This window comes from Lepisma saccharinum, chromosome 7 (assembly GCF_977018435.1).
Source record: "Lepisma saccharinum chromosome 7, izLepSacc3.1, whole genome shotgun sequence".
NCBI classification, from domain to species: Eukaryota; Metazoa; Arthropoda; class Insecta; order Zygentoma; family Lepismatidae; genus Lepisma; species Lepisma saccharinum.
The window spans coordinates 94186596-94210445 of record NC_139235.1 but is presented as its reverse complement, the minus strand read 5'-3'; the positions used below and the strand labels follow the sequence as shown (position 1 = coordinate 94210445).

The 23850-nt window shown below is 39.1% G+C and overlaps 1 protein-coding gene across 3 annotated transcripts in view; it reads right to left on the bottom strand.

Annotated features, from left to right (window-relative positions):
* The window catches only part of Mmp2 (Matrix metalloproteinase 2), a 322043-nt gene that overhangs the window by 30560 nt on the left and 267633 nt on the right, over positions 1-23850 (bottom strand). For all 3 annotated transcript variants that reach the window (XM_083125661.1, XM_083125663.1, XM_083125662.1), the window contains 4 exons: positions 10358-10504; positions 9569-9708; positions 4011-4169; positions 2992-3215 (listed from right to left, as the gene is read on the bottom strand). In XM_083125661.1, the coding sequence (XP_082981787.1) occupies positions 2992-3215; positions 4011-4169; positions 9569-9708; positions 10358-10504 (670 nt within the window). The remainder of the gene's footprint in view (positions 1-2991; positions 3216-4010; positions 4170-9568; positions 9709-10357; positions 10505-23850) is intronic.

The window sequence follows — 23850 nt, the reverse complement described above, 5'->3', positions numbered from 1 at the left end:
GACCAGAAAGTGATATCATTATCTGGGCCTGAAAAACTTACAATTATATCACAGGGTGTGTCACGATCACATGTATACCAATGGAGGGTTGTTAATGACAATACTACACGGGAGTAAATTAAATACTGTCTGCTTTACTTGTAATCCTATCAGTGGCGAAGCGTCCTATGAGGCTAGGAGGCCGGGCCTACCCACGCCATTACTCTTTTAAATGTGTATTTACTTATTTCGTCAAAACACATGCAATGCAATGGAAAAGTTTGGAATTTTCATTTATGATAATTACAAAAAGATTCTAACCCTGTCCAGTCAGTATACGAACTTTCCACGGAGTGAGGCACATTTGCTGGGGCCTCTTCTCTTCACATTCCGTCCTACGGTGGTATATGCGGGAAGCCTAATCTTACGAGTACTGTACGTATGCTTATAACGCGCTCCTGAGGCCGGCCTCCCGGTGTTACCCACTAGGACGAACAGCATATCAGCAACACTGCATTTCCGCCAGGGTTGGAAATTTGTGGTGTACCGGCATTTTTTATAAACATTAGCCTGTGTTCGTGCAGAGAGACTTCTATTTCATTGTACATTCTCCATATTTTGTACGAAACTTAGGTTTTCCTTCCTTTCATCGACAAGTGTAAGTGAAATTGAAAATTACGGAGTACTGTAGTTCTGACTTCGTTTTCTGGTCAGAGTGCTGATGGTCTTGTCGATTCACCCAACACCGTAGCGTAAACAGAAAGTCCAAAGAACTTATATTTGTAAAGTAAGTCTTCATACCAAATTACGTAAATTAAAATGATAGTTACGCTTTATATTTACAAAGTAGTTTTACTTTCACTGGGAATAGAATAATTTATTTTTATCGTAAACGGGGATTCCCCTCTCGTTCACCCTCTGGGAAAACTTGCCTCCTGCTCACGACGCTAGAAGGGAGCTTGGCGCTTGGCTCGGAGCGCGAGGTTCGTGGCGGTAGAGCTTTGTTTTTGATTGGTGTCGTGTGCAGCGATCAGATTTATGCAAGAAGTGCTGGACTGAAATGCAAGAACAAGAACAATCGAGTTCTTAATTGAGTGAAGAAGTAATCATCGGTAAGGTAGGACCCACTTTTGGTCTTTCATGTTTCCTTCTTATAACAATCATTTCTAAAATGTTTTCAAGTATATTTTCCTTTGCAAGTAGCAGTGGCAAGTGACAGCAAAATATTTTTAAAAATTCAAAGTTGTTGAAACGTTATTTAATGCGTTAACACTGTCGTTGAATAAATATTACAAGCAGATATTTTTTTTATGCAGCCGACACAAGCGAAGAGGTAGGCAGTTTCGTTTACCCTGAAGGGATAACAAGTGAAGAGGGCGGCCAAATAAAGTACAATGCAAGGGAAGACTTTTTTTGGGTTTAGGACAAAGAGGGTTATGGGGTTATTGCGCGGGCCATGTCTGTTTCAGGTCTGGCGGAACATGCCAGTGTTGTCACATTGGATTGGCAGAAAAGAACTAAATTGCGCCTAAAATCGGGATTCTATTCTCTCAAGCAACTACATTTATTATAACCTGTTTATATGTTACATAGTAACTTGTCGTGTTGCCGGGTCCCAAACAAGGATCCTATGTTCTGTTATCACGTAAGGGTGTCTACTAACACAAGGGGTAGAACAAACTAGGATGCGAAGTATACACACTGAATGAGAGAGGTCACCTTTACTTATGTTTTTTTCTTGAAAGCCCCGTAGTCGTCATCCTAACACGTTACGAAGCCAGGTGATCTAATTGTGGTCATGTCAATGTTTCCTGGTCATCTTTAATTCATTCTCCATACATTCTCATCGTCACGATTAGCATAGATCAGAACAAATGAGACGAAAATATTCAAAATTTAAATTATGTTTACTTGCACATACAGGTGTCAGAAATTCATTTATCTAGAAAGCCAAGACTGGAATTAACTACAACCATTCCTTTAGTTAGACAACAGATAACAATGGTGTTTTCCTCGATGCGAGGAAGTCTTGCTACAAAAACTAAGTTGGCAGCAATAGAACATACCAAACTGACAGTCGCTGAAAGTGCGGAATTCTGTCGTCTGCTCACGGCACAAACGTCAGACTAACCCGAAAATTATGGGGTTCTTCTAGCCCTTTTCACCTCAATTGCAAAATAAATAAATAAATTTAGAAAAAAGTGATGAAGAATTGACAACAGGGCTCGAGCACTATTCGTTGGATTTTCGCGATGTCTCATGATTGGTAGTTCTTTCTGGAGGTGTGTGCATAAATCAGGGGTTGAAAAAATACAAACAAATAAAGAAAGCAGAAGTGAACAAAAATCTAGATCGATGACATCTGGTGGGTGGGGGAGAACGTCTAAGACACAATTATCGTGCTGATGGCCGGTAACAACACTTTTGAAAACGTCATGCCACTGCCAAGTAAAGAAGCGGTCTGGAGAGACATTGAACCACTCTCCATGACATAGCCCCCCCCCCTCCCTTTCTTTTTACAGATTTAAGCAACTAATGGAAATTATCGCACTTCTGTGCCTACCCTGCTAGGAACTCTACGCTTCGCCACTGAATCCTATTAAGATAAATAATAATCATAACAGTACAATTGCGTAAGTGAAGAAATAGCAGGTTCCTGGGTCAAAAGCCAAAATCAATGGTGATGGGACAATGTTCTGGACCAAACCCTTCTTGGTTTGGTTTCAGTTGGTTTAAGTCCACTTTATGCACAGTAAGGCTAATCGGGACTGGACCTACAGTTTAAAGTGGGATCCGAACCACTTGTGCCTCCACCGGGAATCGAACCCGGGGCCCCTTGATTACAAGGCAATGATGCAACCACTGCGCCATGGGGGAGGGCCCCCAAACCCTTCTTGCCAGGCCCTAGTTCTTAAAGGGTTGTCCTGCCATGGAGAGAAAGGAGATTAGGCTTCAGGGGGGAAAAAAAGTAGAACAATTACAAAATAGAAAAGCTACATGTGAAATGCTTACCTTCCCCTTAAAAATAAATATTTCTCTCCTAATTACAGATATGGCATCGTAGCTAGTATCACAGGTATCAGGCTTTTCTGGTTTATCCTTGGGAGGGTAGTAGGTCGGAGGCGTTGGCTTGTCTGGCCGCTCAGTCTTTTTAGGAGGCCTCTCCGGTCTTCGAGGTGGCTGGGTGGTTGGGACGTAAGGGACAATTGGACCATATTCCTTATCTTCTTTCGCTCCTGAAAGTTAAAAGAAACATTATATTAGTTTGGAATACAGTTTAGAGCATTTGTGAGCATTTTATAGCGATTCACAATAAATGTAGTTAATGGGCACTGATCTTGTATCCTTGATAAGCCACGTTGTACAGGAAGATGACGTAAGCACTTTTCTTTTAACCTTTAGACGTTATCAGAGCTGGTAAATTAACTGAATAACTCTGCATGTTATTTCAAAATGACAAGTTCCTTGGATGTGTAAACTACTTGTATATTCACTAGGGAAGGGTAGATATGAAATACCAATAATATAAAATTTACCAATACAGACTATATTCTACCAATCTGATATAAATTTCCAATTGGTTCATTGACCTCCTTCATAAATGTAAAAAGTACAGAATGGAAATTATATGTTTATATCGATGACAAATATTTAAAAATGGTAGAATATTGCATTTAGACATTTCTTTTTTTAAAAAAAAAAAGTACAGAATATAAATTATGTGTTTATATAGATAAAAAATAGTAAAAAATGGCACAATGTTGTGTGAAATTGTAAATCGATACACCGATATGACTATATCAGCCATACTGAAAGAGTACTAATTAATTTCTCCGATCCCTAATACAGTGAAACCACATTTCAGACATTATACATTCAATAGTGACTGTCCCTAAGTTTTTTCAGCTTCCTCCACTGTATTCACTGTATTCACAAAACATAGTTTACAAAATTTACCTCATTTAAAAAAACATCTATGACACTCCAAAATCTGACAAATCATGCCTACAATTCCTTGCTTCCATGCTTACCATACAACTGCTGAATACCATATCTATCATCATTTGGCAGCTTGAAATCCTTCTTGACACCCTGGTACCAGGGATACATCAGAGCTCCTGCTACGGACGAGTGTGACAGACCCAGCGAATGGCCAAACTCGTGGGCTGCAACTGCGAACAAGCTTGTGCCTGGAATTGGAAATAAACTTTGCATCAGTAAAAAAGAACCTTTGGATCAGTAATAAATTAAGCAAGTGTTCCATTAAGAAAAAATTATACATCTTGTCTTCCTCATAGTTAAAATGCAACCAATTAGGTGGATTGGGATATATATGGAAGTTGCATCAGTATATTTTTAATCGATACCAATATCTAGTAGAGATTCACTATTTTCTTACACCAGTAGTTCCTTTATATCTTATACCCATTAATATGGCAGAACACCTAAAAATCACATAAAAATTAATTTGAATGTTCCAGAAGGATTCTAATGACGTGTAAATTTTTCAGATTAGTAATATCAAAACACTTTACAAAAAGGGATAAAAATTTGAAAACAACTGCCTGGCGCCAACTAAAGGTCCAGCCTCACGTTTTGTGCCTCTTGGCTAATTTGCAAAGATTGGGGGGTGAGTGATGAAATGGATGGATGAATGGACAGTACCAAACCCTTGGCGTTGCAGAGCAGTATTGCTGTGATTGCCTATATCTCTTGTAAAATTTCGATAAAACTTTGCATAGAACTAGAAAGCAAGAAATGTAAAACAATAATTATTATTTTTTCGAGATTCTGTTAGTACCAGGACCAGCCAATGAACGATAATGACTTCATCAACTATAGGGAGAGGGTACAGATATAATCGCAACTAGTCTGGATGTGCACCACCACTGAAAATTTGAAGAAGGTCCCTGCCTTGGATGTCATTTTTCCTGAAGATCACTGGATGATTATAATAATAATAATAATAATAAATTATTTATTTCCGTAGACCCATATCCATGGGTGTGGAAAACGTCATACAATACTAAATATTACAAAAGGAGTAAGATTACAATAAAAAGAACAAAATGCAAGCACAAAAATACAAATAAATCATATGGGTTAAACATAAACAGTTATAAGTGTCACATACTAAACTTGTAAAAGAGATGCTCCAAATATAGGAGACATACAATATCAAAAGAACTTAAATGCTTCAATTTACTAATCCAGTTTAACTATTGAAATTCATTGAGATTATATAGGGGTATATCTGTTAAATACTGTTTAATTGATTTCAGTTTCTTGTAAGTTTCTGTAATTTCTTTGATGTATGTGGGAAGTTTGTTATGGTATTTTATTCCTGCAACATGAGGTGATTTGTCTGTGCTGATGGACCCTCGAATTCTTATCTAATTTACGGTGTTTTAGTACATATTCAATTACTTTGTAAATATATAGGGAATATTTGGTCATCACCATTTTTCGAGAGAATTTGCAAATGACACGTGCCTTTCTTAGAGGCATGGTGACATCTACAAAGGGGTTTGCCAGCATGAAGTTCTGCTAATGGCGATATTGTGGGACTGTTTTGAAGAGTGTGGTTCATCTTTCCTCTGACATAACATGGCCAGTGAGTGTACCTATCTGAATGGCCAGACCACATGTTGCCAATCTAGTTTCCCAATATTTGGCAATGTAATTTCCCAATATTTGGCCAAGAAAAGATCAAACCTTTGACCAGCCTCTGTATCACCTTCACCTAGCTTTTCCCTTTCTTCCCTTAAATTGAAATTACAAGTTACATGTGACTACTGAAGGGTCATCATCAAGCAAAATGAGTCATTTTATGTTACATTATTTGAATTATCTTGTTAAAAATATATTACTGGTCAATCTATTAGGTCAGGGCTAATTTCGATATTGGTACTCTTCCAATTAGTATGCTATATGTACCTAACCTAACCCAACCTTCAGATCTAATTAGTTAGGTTCTTATAGCATACTAATTAATTAATAGTTAGGTTCTTATGGCATACTAATTAGATATGAAGGTTAGGTGTATATATAGCGTACTAATTGGAGGTAGTGTGTATAATACGAAAGTACCTTGATATCTTACACATCCAGACACAGTAGCTCAGTCATTAGGGTGTCTGACTACCACGTGTGAGAGACTCCACCAGCAGAGAACATGGCTGTTTTTCCACCCTCCAGCATCATATACATATAAAGTGGGTACCTGGAAAGTTTGGGCCCTAACTACACACCTTTTTCCCCCGTTGTACAAGCTCCAATTGAAATTGCTTACTTGTTTTCTACAGTGCATGGTAAAGTAATACATTTCACACATGTTACTTTCAAAGTAATGGTAATGCATTTCTTATTGCTTTAACTTCTCATTTTCATGCTTTTGTGGCTCTGCATATAGAGCTTCAAAATTTTCCAACCAGCATAGCCTATAATTATTCTTCTGCAAACAACATTTGCAAATCTATATCTCCACAACATACATCCTGCCATTCTTTGCTCGTTTGGATGTTCCTGGAAAAACATAGAGCCACTATCTCTATGAACACAATACACTCCCTCTATTTCTAGAGTCACATGCAGAGGGCAGCACATTCCCAAGATTGCCTTATCACTTCTTCCAGGAAGTGCCTTCCTGCATGCTGTCAACCAGCATGACCTGGGTATCTGGTAGCAGCTAATGATTCAACAGATACAACACTTATCGCCCAGTCAACAACTGCAGCTTCTGGCTCCCTTCCAACTTCCTCTTGATATCAGCATGATGGAACTGGTAGCTTTCATCTGCACTTGGTTTATGATGTACAACAATGTTCACTGCCTGTGGTTGGCTTTCATCTTTCAAAGCAACCTCACTTTGCTTCAAAGAAAGTTCTGGAATATTATTTTCCCCCCTTTAAAAACCATATATCTAGTACATGTGAAGTCCAGTAAATCCTTCCCCGAAAGCACATCCAACCAAGAGAGAACCCACCCTATCCTGTCAACTCCACCTTTCTTTACAGATTACTGAACACAAGGTTGGAGGTTGCAGTTGCATTATCTTTGCTAAGTTGTGTTATTGTGTTGTGATATTTTTATACAATATAAAGACCATTGGAGTAAAACGTCCCAGTGTGCAGGCAAAAGTGACAATAGCAGTTCTCGGAAAAACAGGTGGTGGCTCCAAACCAGATACAGTGTCCGCCAAACTGGTGATGCTTAGAAGACTTCAGCCATACCTTGGTTTATGACCTTGTTCACTGCCAGTGGTTGAAGATAAGACAGACCAGGCAGCAAGTGTGAACCACAGTTCACAAGAAATGTAACTTGAGATTTGTGACTTGCATAAAGCACAAGACTTAAAATTGTTTTACACAAAATATTCCTAACCAGTTATGTCAAGTCTTTGAAAACAATGAAACCCTCTCTCTGTATGCAATAATAGTTAAATGTACTTTTAAGCAGCAGCACATGAGCAACAGGTGTCGGGTGTTTTAGGTCCACTCTATGCACCTGGACCTAAAGTGGGATCTGAACCACTATGTGCCTCCACCAGGTATCGAACCCGGAACTCCTTCATTACAAGTCAACGACGCTCCCAGTGCGCTCCCACTGTGCTATCAGGGAGGCCTTGTGAGCAAAAGATGGACAATTAAAGCAAAACTGATTATTACAATTACAATTACAATTCAAAATAAAATTCAAATTTTTAATTCTTATCGACGTCTAGTTGCAAGCCAGGCTAAGAATGCATCTAATGTGTTGCAAATTTATGATATTATTACAAGTATTATTAAAACCCAAGATGGGCAACAGGCTGATTATGTTTACACATTTCAATGTTTTCACGTTTCGACTCCTACAGGTTCATGATTTTTCAGTTGTTATTATTCATTTATACACATAATAAGGTATCCTTGGCCCTTCTCACAGCATCAGTTTGTCGCCAGCTTATCACGTGTGGGGAGTGAAACTTGTTTATTGGCAAGTGTGGTCTGCCTGACGTACCTCACAAGGAGCGTTATGGCGAGTGACGAGCAGTCTTCTATTTGAAAATGAAAAACTTAAAATATTTTTGGACACTTTTTGCTTTCTGTATTTACATTGCACTTACTAGTTGCTAAATATATCGTAAAAGGTTATTTTTTGTGTATATTTGTGTACTTTTTTTGACAGTACAAGTGAAATGTATATGTTCACACATATGTTCACATTCATAATAATTTTTGTAGATGAATAAACTAAAGAATATAGTAGGTACATAACTTACGTTCTGGCACTAATTGCTGTCAAATCAGTCACTAATAACCATAATGTACTTATTATTCTTCAATATCAGAAACTTAAATTGGTAATTTATGTTGAGAAGGGGGTGAAAAAATTCAGAGTGGTCTGACAGACGTACCTCACAAAGCATGTCCCAGCATAAGTTCCTCTGCTCTTTATTTTTCCACCCTCAACACCCCCCCCCCTCAAGTGGACAAGGAGGCTGCGAGAAAGACAACCGTCCAGCATTCTTTCTAAGGTAACGAACTTTGAGGCTGTTAATTTTTGAAGTTTTGAGTTCTCCTTAAATACCCCTGAACTCCAGAGGGCCGTTACAGTTTAGAGCCATAACCTGACCAACACCATCTCCAAGAGATACGGAAATTGTCCTTGAGTGTGTGATCACAGTGACAGTGATTAACTTCAAGATCACAGTGACAGTGATTAACTTCAAATTCAAGTAGTTTTTTTTCTGGGGGGGGGGGATACTTCGCTTGCAACATGTCCCATCTTGGCCTGGGCATGGGAACGTTGCAAGTACACGGTTGTCCTTTGCAAGTGCATCTCATTCAATTTCATTTCATCATTATTTATCCTCCTCATTGCAATTGGTTGAAAAAGTGACAGAAAAGCAATGCCAAATTATATATATAAAAAAATATAGGGTAAGTGAGGAGAATTGGGTGGGTGGTGTCTGGGTGGTGGTATTTATTTTATTTTTATTAATTTCCTGTCTGTGTTGTCATAAAACAATAACTAGTACATAAAATGTTAGCTTCATTCATTGGGTACTAATTGTATTTTTTTCAGCATTTTGCTTCAATTCTCTAGAGTAAAAAAATATTGTTTCGACTACTGCACTTTTCTGACTTTAAAAAGTGAAAACCTATGTTTGTCCTGCCTTAACTAAATGCAACACTAATTTTTTAGCCTTAAAACAAGTAAATATACTCCGGTATGAGGCATTTTAAAAATCTTAATACATGCACTTTCAACGGGGGGTTTAAGGAGGGGAGAAAACTACCTCCCAATTACCCACATGCTTTTCAAAGTTTTCAGATACTCTAAAAAATTCTAGATTGTACCAAAAAAAATTACTGTAGTATAAAAAAGAATTGAAACTGGAAAAATTCCTACCCGACCCACAGAAAGTAAAATGCCCTACTGACTGCTCTTAATATAATACATCAAATTTCCTCATTTCTTTGTGAAAACAGAAGAGATATAGGGGTTTGTGAAGAGTTGATATTGTGAACTTTGTAAACTTTCAAAACACTCACATGTGACAGGCCATTATCCAAAAGATTCAAAATTAAAAAATCTTTATTACCTTCATCATCATGCTCATGCGTCAGCCATATTTCATCTTCATCAAAGTGTGCATCTCCACCTCGACCAGAGCCAGGGAAGAATGCATGGGCGAGGATCTGACCAGGTCCATCAAAAGGGTAGCCATCTCCATGGAAACGCCTAGAAAAGAGAGCGCATATCATCAATTTGCATCTACACGAATACATTTACACAAAAAAAAATGCAATACATTTTTCGTAAAGGCCAAAAATAAAGAGGGTTGGAAACCCCCCCTCTGTGAAATAATTTTCTATTGATTTTGCAATATTTAATAACATTCTCATATGACACCAAATAAACTCCATGACATTCAGGCTCTACACAGCATCAGATTTGTAGGGGAGAAGGGGGAGGGGGGAGACTACTATTTAAAAGACAAGAACAACATACCAAAAACAAGTTTCCTATCGCATTGCATTTCCTTACGAGAAATTACAAGGAATGCAAATTTTACATTACCATGCTTGCTGATCCTTTTCCTTTGGACACATTTTTCAGGGAAAAGTTTAATCAGTGAATTTAATTCATATATAAAGAAATGTGTACTTCAACACATAACTCATCTATTCTAAGTAGGAAAGAATAAATTTTATTCTTCATAAAAACCCAGAAACCTCACAACACAATTTAACCATTGTCTTAGTTTTCACGCATTTTATATTTCTTGATCCCAAAAGATAAACTAGGAGTGCATTATCACCTGACTCAATGTCTTTGTATCACAGAAAAAACAAGTTCTTTTGGAGGTATAAAGACAAGACATGCTAACCTGTAGAAATAAACCAAGATGTCGGCTCTATCACTATCGACTTCATTGAAGTTGAGCTTTGAATTCTCGGCCCAGACATTGAGTGCTCTGGACAGTTCCCTTCTCACAATATGGCGGTCTAGGCCCCTTCCAGGTTGAGTTCTGAGGCTGAAAGAAGAAAAAATAGATGAGAATTTCGGCGATTTCATATACCTTTCAGCTTTCTTACAAAATAGCATCATTAGTGGCAAACAGAGTATGCTGGCAAACAGAGTATGCTATGTCCCTCTTCTCATTAATACTGGTAGCATCATTCGGACAAAATATTGCAAGTAGGGATTGCAGAAACAAGGGGTGCATGGGAGGGGGAGGGGGGGTGTAGAATGGACAAACCTGAGCAATAGGGGAAAAGGTTGAGAAAAGATTGTCACGGTGACATATGAAATTCATATTATTATTATTATTAGCTTATTATTATTATTAGCAAGGAATTATGTACCTATAAAATTCTACTTGCCTGTTTTACTCACACTACATCTTTTACCGTAAAGGTTACGAATTTTTTGAGAATTTCTCAGTATCAATTGATGTCAAAAGTAAACCCTAATCCTGTTGTTTTACTAGGTGTATTAATAGGGTTATCAGACCTCTAGTTTTTCTGGACAGGTCCTACATTTGTATAGAGAACAAAGTTATTGAGGGTGTCTGCCAGTCAAGAAAAGTCATGGAAGTTAGGAAAAAGTAAAGAAATCAACAAGTAGGTCAAGAAAGTCAATAAAAAGGCAACAAATTATTCTTGTGGTCAAGAATTCTTGCTATCATAATGACTTGATTGGTTTATTTTACTTCACTTTTTTCTGTCCCTTTGGCTAATCTGGAAGATGAGGACGAATGGTTTTACGATAGGATGGATGAAGGGATAATCACAAACATATAGGGACAATCAGTGGTGTAGCAGCCACTTATACGTGTCCCGCTATGTTATCTCTCTGTGATCCTGAAATTTTACATACAGAAATTCAGCAGTTAGTGTCGCTTATTTAAAAAAAAAATGGATTTACGAAGCGAAGTTGGTTCCCAGTAAAATATCATATGACAATGTCTGCGATAATAAGCAGTGGTGTGTTGTCTCAGCCAGAGGGGTCCGGCCACCTTGACATTATGGGTCTCCTCCGAAATTCAGAATCAAGTTACTTGCTCATGCCAATCGATAGGAAACTTCTCTCATCTCATGCTTTTATAGCTACGTGGTTTTTGTAATAGTAGTGTAGTGTAATAGTAGTGTAGTGTAGTGTAGTACAGTAGTTGTGCTCCAATCGGCATTCATTGAGTGACAAATTTTCAGTGAATAAAATCCAGTCTCTGCTTAATTTTCTACCTCTCAAGACTTGAGTCCCGTTGCTATTTCTTTGTAGCAGATTGCAATTGACCTTTTGATGTTAGGTCACCATCGACAATCTAGATGTCCAGTTCAACCCCCTTAACTGAAATGATAAGTTTGTTTGCGTATATAACTTGCTATTAGTATTAGAAGCATAATGTGAATGGCTTTTACGTTCAATCTTGGTCTGACATAGCCACAGAATGACTTTTTGGCTGAAGGTGCATCCACCTCTAAGTCCAAAGAAGGAGTGTTTACTATTCTTTAAACAAATTTCCCCAACAGTATTTTTTTTAAAATGTATGTGTATTATATGTAATTATTTATCAGAGATTCAGACCACCCTGATTAGTTTCGACAAACTATTAAACTGATATAAAGCCTAATTCGATAACAACAAATGGACAGAAATGGTTAAAGTTGATTCATATTACAAGGGGGAAGGTTGCTAAGTATTGTGTCCCTCCCACTTTGGCATCATCTCAATGTCAATTTTTTATTTGTCCCACCGAGGGGGGGGGGGGGCTCCAAATGCGAATCCAAATGCCAAAGCCTCGCTTGTCTGCCACCCCCGGTTCAGGATGCATTAATACAAGAAAGAGGATCTAATTCTCTTCTTAAATTCAGCTTCAGTTATTATCTTAACTGGCCTTTTGGTAGGGGTTTTCATTAAATAAATATTTATTTTCTTAATTACTAATTTCCAACTTTACCTAAGTAGGGGTCGAATAAATAAAAAGTTAAGAAAAACGGGAAAAAAGGTCTAGAAAAGTCAAGAATTCTGGAAGTGTTATTCTGGTAGATACCCTGTTATTGATGTAAAAACTACCCTAGATGAAACTTCTCGAACCATTTTAAATTACGGTAACTGCTGAATATTTGTTTGCCATTACAGGTCATAATTCAAATGTTCAGAGAGTTCTTTCATTACAATCAAAACAAGAGACTCACGAGAGAAATTATTTTTTCCATAAAGTCTGTAAAATGTTTGTTTGGTACTGGTCCCTATAATTTCAAAGAGTTTGACTGTCCACTAAAATAAATATAGTTTGACTAAACCTGAAATTTTGATAAAAACTGTCTTCTCTGAGAAGTACCACTTCAATCATGTAGTATAAGAGGTGCATTGATTAGTATGATTGCAGTTTTGAAATTTTGCATTTTTTAAAAAAAAACTGATAAGTGTCATTTTACAACTACTTTCTAACGTGTTCTATAGAAATATGTATTATTTATTGAGAATGTTTTGTGTCCTACATTTTGGGACAGCGTGTCCCTACATTTCCCTTACACATATCTGGTCAGCGTTCGGAAACTTACTTTTAAAAAGGTAGCTAGTTACAGTTACTAGTTTTTAAAAGTAACCCAGTTTCAGCTACCTGTACTTCAAAAGTAACTGTAAGTTAATTTCTGCTGAAAATTTTCTTGCAACCAAATTACACAAATCGATCATTAATTGTAAAAACATATTTTGTGAAGACTACCAGTGGCGAAGCGTCCTATGAGGCTAGGAGGCCGGGCCTACCCACGCCATTACTCTTTTAAATGTGTATTTACTTATTTCGTCAAAACACATGCAATGCAATGCAAAAGTTTGGAATTTTCATTTATGATAATTACAAAAAGATTCTAACCCTGTCCAGTCAGTATACGAACTTTCCACGGAGTGAGGCACATTTGCTGGGGCCTCTTCTCTTCACATTCCATCCTACGGTGGTATATGTGGGAAGCCTAATCTTACGAGTACTGTACGTATGCTTATAACGCGCTCCTGAGGCCGGCCTCCCGGTGTTACCCACTAGGACGAACAGCATATCAGCAACACTGCATTTCCGCCAGGGTTGGAAATTTGTGGTGTACCGGCATTTTATAAACATTAGCCTGGGTTCGTGCAGAGAGACTTCTATTTCATTGTACATTCTCCATATTTTGTACGAAACTTAGGTTTTCCTTCCTTTCATCGACAAGTGTAAGTGAAATTGAAAATTACGGAGTACTGTAGTTCTGACTTCGTTTTCTGGTCAGAGTGCTGATGGTCTTGTCGATTCAGCCAACACCGTAGCATAAACAGAAAGTCCAAAGAACTTATATTTGTAAAGTAAGTCTTCATACCAAATTACGTAAATTAAAATGATAGTTACGCTTTATATTTACAAAGTAGTTTTACTTTCACTGGGAATAGAATAATTTATTTTTATCGTAAACGGGGATTCCCCTCTCGTTCACCCTCTGGGAAAACTTGCCTCCTGCTCACGACGCTAGAAGGGAGCTTGGCGCTTGGCTCGGAGCGCGAGTTTCGTGGCGGTAGAGCTTTGTTTTTGATTGGTGTCGTGTGCAGCGATCAGATTTATGCAAGAAGTGCTGGACTGAAATGCAAGAACAACAAGAACAATCGAGTTCTTAATTGAGTGAAGATGTAATCAACGGTAAGGTAGGACCCACTTTTGGTCTTTCATGTTTCCTTCTTATAACAATCATTTCTAAAATGTTTTCAAGTATATTTTCCTTTGCAAGTAGCAGTGGCAAGTGACAGCAAAATATTTTTAAAAATTCAAAGTTGTTGAAACGTTATTTAATGCGTTAACACTGTCGTTGAATAAATATTACAAGCAGATATTTTTTTTATGCAGTCGACACAAGCGAAGAGGTAGGCAGTTTCGTTTACCCTGAAGGGATAACAAGAGAAGAGGGCGGCCAAATAAAGTACAATGCAAGGGAAGACTTTTTTTGGGTTTAGGACAAAGAGGGTTATGGGGTTATTGCGCGGGCCAAGTCTGTTTCAGGTCTGGCGGAACATGCCAGTGTTGTCACATTGGATTGGCAGAAAAGAACTAAATTGCGCCTAAAATTGGGATTCTATTCTCTCAAGCAACTACATTTATTATAACCTGTTTATATGTTACATAGTAACCTGTAGTGTTGCCGGGTCCCAAACAAGGATCCTATGTTCTGTTATCACGTAAGGGTGTCTACTAACACAAGGGGTAGAACAAACTAGGATGCGAAGTATACACACTGAATGAGAGAGGTCACCTTTACTTATGTTTTTTTCTTGAAAGCCCCGTAGTCGTCATCCTAACACGTTACGAAGCCAGGTGACCTAATTGTGGTCATGTCAATGTTTCCTGGTCATCTTTAATTCATTCTCCATACATTCTCATCGTCACGATTAGCATAGATCAGAACAAATGAGACGAAAATATTCAAAATTTAAATTATGTTTACTTGCACATACAGGTGTCAGAAATTCATTTATCTAGAAAGCCAAGACTGGAATTAACTACAACCATTCCTTTAGTTAGACAACAGATAACAATGGTGTTTTCCTCGATGCGAGGAAGTCTTGCTACAAAAACTAAGTTGGCAGCAATAGAACATACCAAACTGACAGTCGCTGAAAGTGCGGAATTCTGTCGTCTGCTCACGGCACAAACGTCAGACTAACCCGAAAATTATGGGGTTCTTCTAGCCCTTTTCACCTCAATTGCAAAATAAATAAATAAATTTAGAAAAAAGTGATGAAGAATTGACAACAGGGCTCGAGCACTATTCGTTGGATTTTCGCGATGTCTCATGATTGGTAGTTCTTTCTGGAGGTGTGTGCATAAATCAGGGGTTGAAAAAATACAAACAAATAAAGAAAGCAGAAGTGAACAAAAATCTAGATCGATGACATCTGGTGGGTGGGGGAGAACGTCTAAGACACAATTATCGTGCTGATGGCCGGTAACAACACTTTTGAAAACGTCATGCCACTGCCAAGTAAAGAAGCGGTCTGGAGAGACATTGAACCACTCTCCATGACATAGCCCCCCCCCCTCCCTTTCTTTTTACAGATTTAAGCAACTAATGGAAATTATCGCACTTCTGTGCCTACCCTGCTAGGAACTCTACGCTTCGCCACTGAAGACTACCATGTATTTTACTTGGTTTACTGGACATTATATAAGCCTTCGTATAGTTATATTTATTACAAATAGAGTACTCTCCTGTGCTTTGCGTGACGCCATGAAGTCGTATAAGGGGTGTGAGTTGGAGCCCAACACTTTTTTGATCTTGGCCAAATGTGGGGGTGATGTGATCATCACTTCCCTGGCATCCTTTACGCCCCCTCCAGAATTTAATGCAGATATCCACTTTATATGACGCTGGGTGGCCACTGGATCCGCTTCAACAGGTTGGAAAAAATCTGTTCTCCCCCACCGTAAGGATTTTTTTTCCACATCTTCTCAATTTTCACGTACGAATTTTCTGTTTTCTGCATTCTCATTGGAACAAACACAAACATCCATGTCCGAAACGAACTACAATCCGGGACCCCTGACATATAGTGCGTTGTGCTAACCACTTCGCCACGGAGGTTTACCTGAGCTACTGCGACTTGAACATTTGTATTTATTATCATTGTTGTTCTTAAGGAATGTCCATTGGAGTGGGGGATTCTAGAAACTGTATAGAAAGAAAGAAAGTGAGAGGGAGATATCACTCAAGTAGAATATATCCTAAGAAGGGCGGTCTGTTTTGCATAAAGAGCACGTAAAGAGATAAAAAATATATATTTTTGTATAACTTCAAGTGTTTAGAACCAGAAAATGATAAACATTATAGTAACCTATAATTGTGAGTTATCAATTAAGGTGAAAATGGCATTTTAAACTTACCCCTTCAGTTCTCTCCAAGAGGATTACATAAACATGCAAGAATGATGGCTAGGGTGTTCCTGATTCCTTAGTTTGCCACTTGAGTGTTGAAAAATTCACTGTTGTATCAATAATAATGGTGAGATCTGTCGTATCTGTTATTTCAAGAAAATGGGTTCTCATGTAAATCTTAAACGAATAGCACTTACCAAAATATATTACTTTCTTCAAAATATCCAGAAATGCTGAATAATCAAGAGAATTCTAAACGGAAATATTTTTACTCTAATTTTTAAATTATCAGGAACTGAGATAAATGAAATCACATGGAAACAATTGGATTGTTTTCCATTCATATGCACAATTGCTTTCTCTCGCCTTCTTCAGTTTCGTTCATTCTATCAGTATCGTTGAATTTATTTTGTAAAAACACTAAAATATTGCAGAACGTCCCTTTTCAGCTTAATCCGATATTATAGCAAAAGAAAAAACTATCGGATGTTGATTACAAGGGGGGGGGGGGGAATTATTCACTGAGGAACACCACAGAGGAATAAACTATAGAAACAAGAGACCCTTCACAGCACACAACTGTCAGCAATAGGAAGGAATTCTCCTACTATAAAAAGATTATCTTCCCGCTTCTGGGAAATCCCATCCTCTTCGGAGGTGTGTATATCGCTTTGGAATTCAGGCCTACCAAACGAGATATGAAACATACGATAAACCTTGAAATTCGTGGCACCTGGCTGGAGCCTACCGACGGACCACCGCCAGGAGACAAATTTACTACAATTACTTTCTCTTCTCTTCAGCTTTGTTTGCAAGAATTATTGTATCAAAGATGGGCTTCTATATAACAGCAGAAACTCAATTCCGAACCCCTTAAGAGTCATAAATCGCCAATAATTTAAGACGCTTACATAGCAATTTAGGTGTCGCAAAGCAAGTAACTCAGTAACTTGTTAGTTGTAACTGGTATCCCTATGTATTAAAAAAAGATGTGTATCATTTATACTACGTTATCATGTTATTTCAGAAATACTACTGTATCAATCTTACTCTTGTCTGTAATTCCTTGGAAATTACCAAGTGTGTGTTACAAGGTAACCAAAAAAAATTCTTGCCGTTTTTGACGTCCCCTTAATTATGCGCTCACACGAGAGTAAACGAAATGACGCACGTGCCTGCCAAGCGATCGGGAGTTAGTCTGACCATCGACTGCCAGTAATACAGCCACGTTACGCACACACAGCAGTCATAGCTCGTACCATGGCTCGTCCAGTGTCGCAGAGAAATGGAGGTATCGAAGCAGCTAGCTCGCGTGTGTTTGTTGTATGACTTTAAAGTGGGCCTGTCAGCTACCGCATCAAGTCGCCGCATTTTCCAGGCATTTGGGGAGAATGCCGTGAACGAACGCACTGCCAGGCATTGGTTCCAGAAATTCCGTTCGGGAGATGTGAGCCTTTCGGATGAACCTCGCAGTGGACGACCACATGTTTTGGATGACAAAGCCCTGATAGCAGTCATCGAGGAGGACAGTGGTCTAACGTGTGATGAACTTGCAGAGAGGTTCCATGTTTCCGCTGAAACAGTCAAGACTGCACCAGGGACGGCGACAGGGGTGGGCTCAAATTCAATAAGTACATACAGTGATGGACAAAAGTAAATCATACAGTGGAACTGAAAGGAAGAAAGGACGAATTTCAGCAGGTAGGAAAACAATAAGGAAGTGAAAACTGTTAATGCTTTACCATGTATGCACGAAACGATATATTGACAACAAAAATAAATATCAGATGCCGCTTGTAGAAAAATAAAATACAAAACATTCTCAATACCCGCTTCTTTGGCTGGACAAAAGTATTCATACACCAACATAAAAGTTCACTTTGAAGAAAAGAAAGAAACAAATACCATGTCATAATTTAGTATGCATTCCTCTGTTATGGAGAACAGCTGTCACTCTCTTTTGCATAGAATGAACAAGAGGCGTGGTTATTTCAGATGTAACATTGTGCCACTCATGCAAAATGACCTCTTTCAGTCTATTCTTGCTTGTTATGTCATGTTTTCGGAGTCTAGTTTCCAAATGGCTCCAAAGATGTTCAATGGGGTTAAGGTCGGGGACCGAAGTGGAGTTTTGAGTGTGTGGGGAGTATTATATAACAACCAAAGGCGGACAATCTCAGATGTATGTTTAGGGTCGTTGTCCTGATTGAAGTAAAAATCATTCCCAAGACCCAAATGATCGATACTCTGCTGCAAATTACTCTTCAGAATATCCAAATAGACAAATCTATCTATAGTTCCCTCAATAAAGACGAGTTCTCCAACACCTGAGGCTGACATACAGCCCCAGACCATAACGCCACCACCTCCATGTTTAACTGTAGCCAAGAGATTTCGAGGCTCAAGCTCAGTATTGGGCTTTCTCCACACCAAAATTCTACCATCACTATGGATAATATTAAATTTACTCTCGTCCGTAAACAACACTTTATCCCAGAAGTCCAAACTTTTACTCACATACTCCTTTGCAAATGTTAATCTGGCCTTCTTGTTCTTCTTACTGATGTATGGCTTCCTTCTAGGTACCCTAGCTCTGTACCCTGCTCGGTTGAAAAGCCTTCTAATACTTCTTGAGGACACTTGTTTTCCCATGTGTTCGTGGACATGTGCCGACACTGCTGACGATGTTAATTTTGGGTTTTCCTTGATCATTCTCAACAGTCCTTGTTTCTCTCTCGAAGTAAGTTTCTGAGGACACCCAACCCTTTCCCTATTTATCAGCACTTTTGTGTCTTTATATCGTTTGATGACACTTTGCACAGTCGCACGACTTCTCCCAACTATGTCTGCGATTTCAGAATATGATTTCTTATTGTGGTATAATGATATCATAATTCTCCTGTCTTCGATCGTGGTTTCCTTCCCTTTGCGGCCCATTTGACTTCCTGCAGCACGCCAACACCAAACCAACCACTAACGTACACAGGTGCAAGTGCAGTAAACACTCATCTGGCACTGAATGATGGAAACTGTAGTTTCACGAACTTTTTTGGGGGTTTATAACCTGGCGTATGAATACTTATGACCATCCAGAAAGCAGTTTATCTAAGGATTACCCACATTTCTCATGACAATTTCAATTGTATGCACACAATTGCTTTGCGTTTCTATTCTTGCCATTCCAATGGAGCATATGTGCTACAGACTTGACTTGCCTTTACGGTCTTCTTTGTATAATAACATGTTTCATTCAGACAATGTCTTTGTATGAATACTTATGTCCATGACTGTATACTTGGAGATAGCTATATGAATGTTTCGATATTTTATTTGTGAATATTATCTATGCTAGAAATGTTCACATATTATCAACCCATAAAAAGCCAATTTTGTCATTAGAAAGTGAAAGTAAATACTAGAGCTATTGAAACAAAAACTGTGATCAAAAGAATACTTCCATGATTAAAAGCAGTTAGTAGGTTTAGGAGGCTCAAAATTATGCAGGGCAAGATCTCAAGATTAGATCAGAATTTAGGTTGAACTTGAGGACTGCAGCTCCAGGCCTCCACATACGTATATAAGTAAATCCCAGCCTGGGTATGGTTAAAATAATCTCCAAGTAAAAAAATAAAAACATCATCTTAGCGATACTTCCTCCGGCAACACTATTGTTTATTTCGACTTTTTAAATTATTATTAGAATAATTTAATCACGAAGACTTAGATTGGCAGGCCATGTGACACGAATGGCAGAGGAAAGAATAGTTTACAGGATTCTTGTTGGGAAACCTGATGGTATGAGACCAGTGGGGAAGGCCAAGACAAGAATGGAGGGACAACGTCGAGATGGACCTAAAAGAAATCGGCAAGGATGGGAGGATGGGAAAGATTGGATTGATCTTGCCCCGAATAGGGACAGATTGAAGGCTTGTGTTGCTGCAGCCATAAACCTTTGGGTTTAAGAAGTAAAGAAAAAAAGTTTCTTTTATCACCACAGAAGATGTGTCTATTTTAAGAGGATGATTGCCCTGAGACAAATATTTGAGACTTTCGGAACACAACGTCATTGTTCACGGAATTAGCTGCCTTGATCCACTAATGAAACGCTGTGCAATTGAAACTACCACCTCACCTTTCTAAGAGCTATGGACTAATGAAACTCCATTTTTGGAAGAGTAAGCTGTGTTGATTTGTTTTATTTAGTCATTTTTCTGCTAATTTTGATAATGACGACGATAAGGTTCAATGGTGATTAGATGAAAGTAACGAAGGGGCGAAAACAAACACATGCTGACACTCAAAATACAAACCCTCATAAATTATTACTTTGACAGTGGTTCCAAGTGGTAGGGACTCGTTGCCCTGAAAGAACAAAGTTTCCAGGGTATGCTGCACAGGGTAGAGGTTGACATTCTAGTGTGTTCGAAATGGTCACACCATACAACGTCATCTATGAAAAATAGAAGAATTATTACTGGTGCGGTGATCAACATCGATGAATTCCTTGTGTCCTAAATAATTTTGTTACCTCAAAAAATATGTTCGTGTAACCATACGTGTATTGCTTCTCCCGCATTAGTAACATGACAGTTGAGAAAACGAATAGCAACTTAGCTAATAATCTCTTCAATTCTGAACAAATTTTTTTCAATCTTACTTGTTTATTACTTATGAGTGATATTTTGTCAAAATAGCCTTTCATTAGCCTAGGAATACTTCATAAACAATGCACAAAGGAGGAGCGGTAGTGGCGGCGATTAGGAGGAGCGGGAAGTGGGGGACGCAGTTCCCCAGCCACATTTTGCCAAAGGAGGAGCGGTAGTGGCGGCGATTAGGAGGAGCGGGAAGTGGGGGACGCAGTTCCCCAGCCACATTTTGCCACTTTTGCCCCCGCATTATGGCTTCTTTATGCTAAGCCTTTTCTACCAAGAAAAAGTATATTGTCCCTGCCCCTCAAATGTTGGCACCCAATCGCCGCTACTACAAACATTCAGATAGATTTGTCAGTTGTACAAACCTTGTAAGCTAAGAAAAGTGGCCCCCAAGGAGTAAGAAAACTCTTTAAGTTAAAAACTCATACGATGAAAATACTATGCTCAGGAGCATGCATTTAAATTACGAGAAACTTCACGATTGTCTACCATCGCACTTTCTATCATTGTCGCCGAATACATAAAATCAAGTATGTGCCTTGTATTTGCAACACAAGCTTAAACCTCATTCACATTTATTTCACTGTATTAACATGCATGAAAGAATGTGATTAGAATGTATGGTTGCGCATGGGTAAACACTTCCTTGAAATAATTGTGTCCATCAGAGACAAAGCGAAAAGAAATGGAATAAGATGCGACAATAGATTAGAAAAGATAAAAAACAAGAAAAGGAAAGGGAAAATAAGTAAGAGGAAAATCGGGAGTGTAAGAGAGAGGTGGATACATACGTCTTACATACACATATACTATATATGGTCTTACATTTATACTGCCCACCCTAATCTATCAATAAGGAGCTTCTGCCCACCCGGTCGAAAATTTCTGGCGCCGCCCCTGGACTGCACCTGCATGGGATAGGGAAGTCATACAATTTAGGCAAGTGGGTACCCCACACATTGCCGGCAGCCAACAAGGAACAACGAGTGACAGCCTGTTTGTCCTTTCTCACTCGGCACCTGAACACACCCATATTTGATCGCTTGCTCACTGGTGACGACCAGCGAGTCCTCTATGACACTCCCAAGCGTACCAGACATTGGTTGTCGCCACGTGACCCTGTTCCTCACACCTCAAGACCACCTCTGCACCCACGAACGGTTATGCTCTCTGTATGGTGGAATTGTCGGCAAGTGGTGCATTGCGAGCTCCTTCCAGCTGGTCAGACCATCCCTGCGGACCTCTACTCAGCAGTTGCAAAGGGTGCACCGTGCATTGCAACAGAAGGAGCCGGCATTGGTGAATGCAACAGAAGGAGCCGGCATTGGTGAATCGCAAGTGTGTGCTGTTCCTGCACGACAATGCCAAGCCACCTGTGGCAAAGAGGACCCGGGAGACATCGTGCAATCCACCATATTCACCGGACCTTGCACCACCAGATTACCACCGGTTTCATTCCCTCGACGACCGCCTCCGTAGGAGATCCTTCGCAAATGAGGGAGACCTGCGGAACGCACTCACGGACTTCTTTGCATCCAAGCCCGACAAGTTTTATCACCAGGGTATTGTGCAGCTGCAGGGACGTTGGCAAAAGGTGTTGGATGCTGATGGAGATTACTTCGAACCCTAAAGGTACGTACCGTCCACTGTATTGACCATTGTTTATCACTGGTCTAGAACGGCAAGAAGTTTTTTGGTTACCTTGTATATGTATCTGCTTTTTTTATATGTATCGGAGTGACGATTTTCACCAGGTGGTGTAGCTATTAGTTTTTTAGTCGCGGCCTCTTTTTATTTTTATATATGCGAACTCACCACTCTATAATTACTCTGGTAAGTAATTAGGTAAATATTACTGAGTTTCATATCATTCACAAGATGCTCCAGCTGTCGATGAAAACAAACCCACCTTACTCGTTGCAGCACTCGATACCGCTTTCACATAGCTTTGTCAGTCACCAATATATTTATATAATTTAGCTTTCAACATTCCATGGATGACAGAACTCTTTGTGGTTTATCAAATTCCTGCGTAGCTACAGCATCGTTCACGAAAGGCCTGACGTGCCTTGAAATGTGACAAAATGTTACTTCAAAATCTGCCTCAACGGGGTACGTCTTCTTCCAAACCCGCCCCCCCTTTCAAACAGAAGACGATCACCGATCACTACATATCTTGGATATGATCACTTTTCGAACCATAAAACCTTCAATTTGTTTACACATGTTAGGCTTATTGATGCTTGACTGCAAATAGGAAAACCGTTATGGCGTTACATTATCGGTGCTAATGGATGAACTGATATCGAAAATACGTGACAATAGAAGATTTTTAATACACAACGGGATGATCATTGCTAAACTTTTTCCTGTGGCACATGGTTGGTTGTGTCCCCTAAAGAATTTCGTTCCATTTGGTTGTCTTAAGCTTTACATTGCAGCGCGATGGGATGGCTATTCAAATGTGATTTTCAACAAAGATGAGAATTCTCCCTGCGCCCTTATTCGTCGTCACCTCTGCAACGTTTTATCCCGAGTAGAAGCAAAAAAGAAAACAAAACGGCCCTTTTTGGTGAGCAGCCACTTGGTGTCGTAATGATCGCTCAGAAGCTCGCAATGCTGATGCAATAAAGCGCAGCGTTGTTGATTGAAGACAACGAGGTCCTGTTTGCGTCCCGCGGGTGACTCACCGCCAGCACGGAGCAGAATTGAATCCATTATCCGTGGTTTCCTCCCGGCTCTTCGCCACTTCCCGCCAGGAGGAAACTCGAGCACATGGAATTCCAATGCAAGGACTATGCACAGTTCCTGCAGACTTTCACGTTGAGA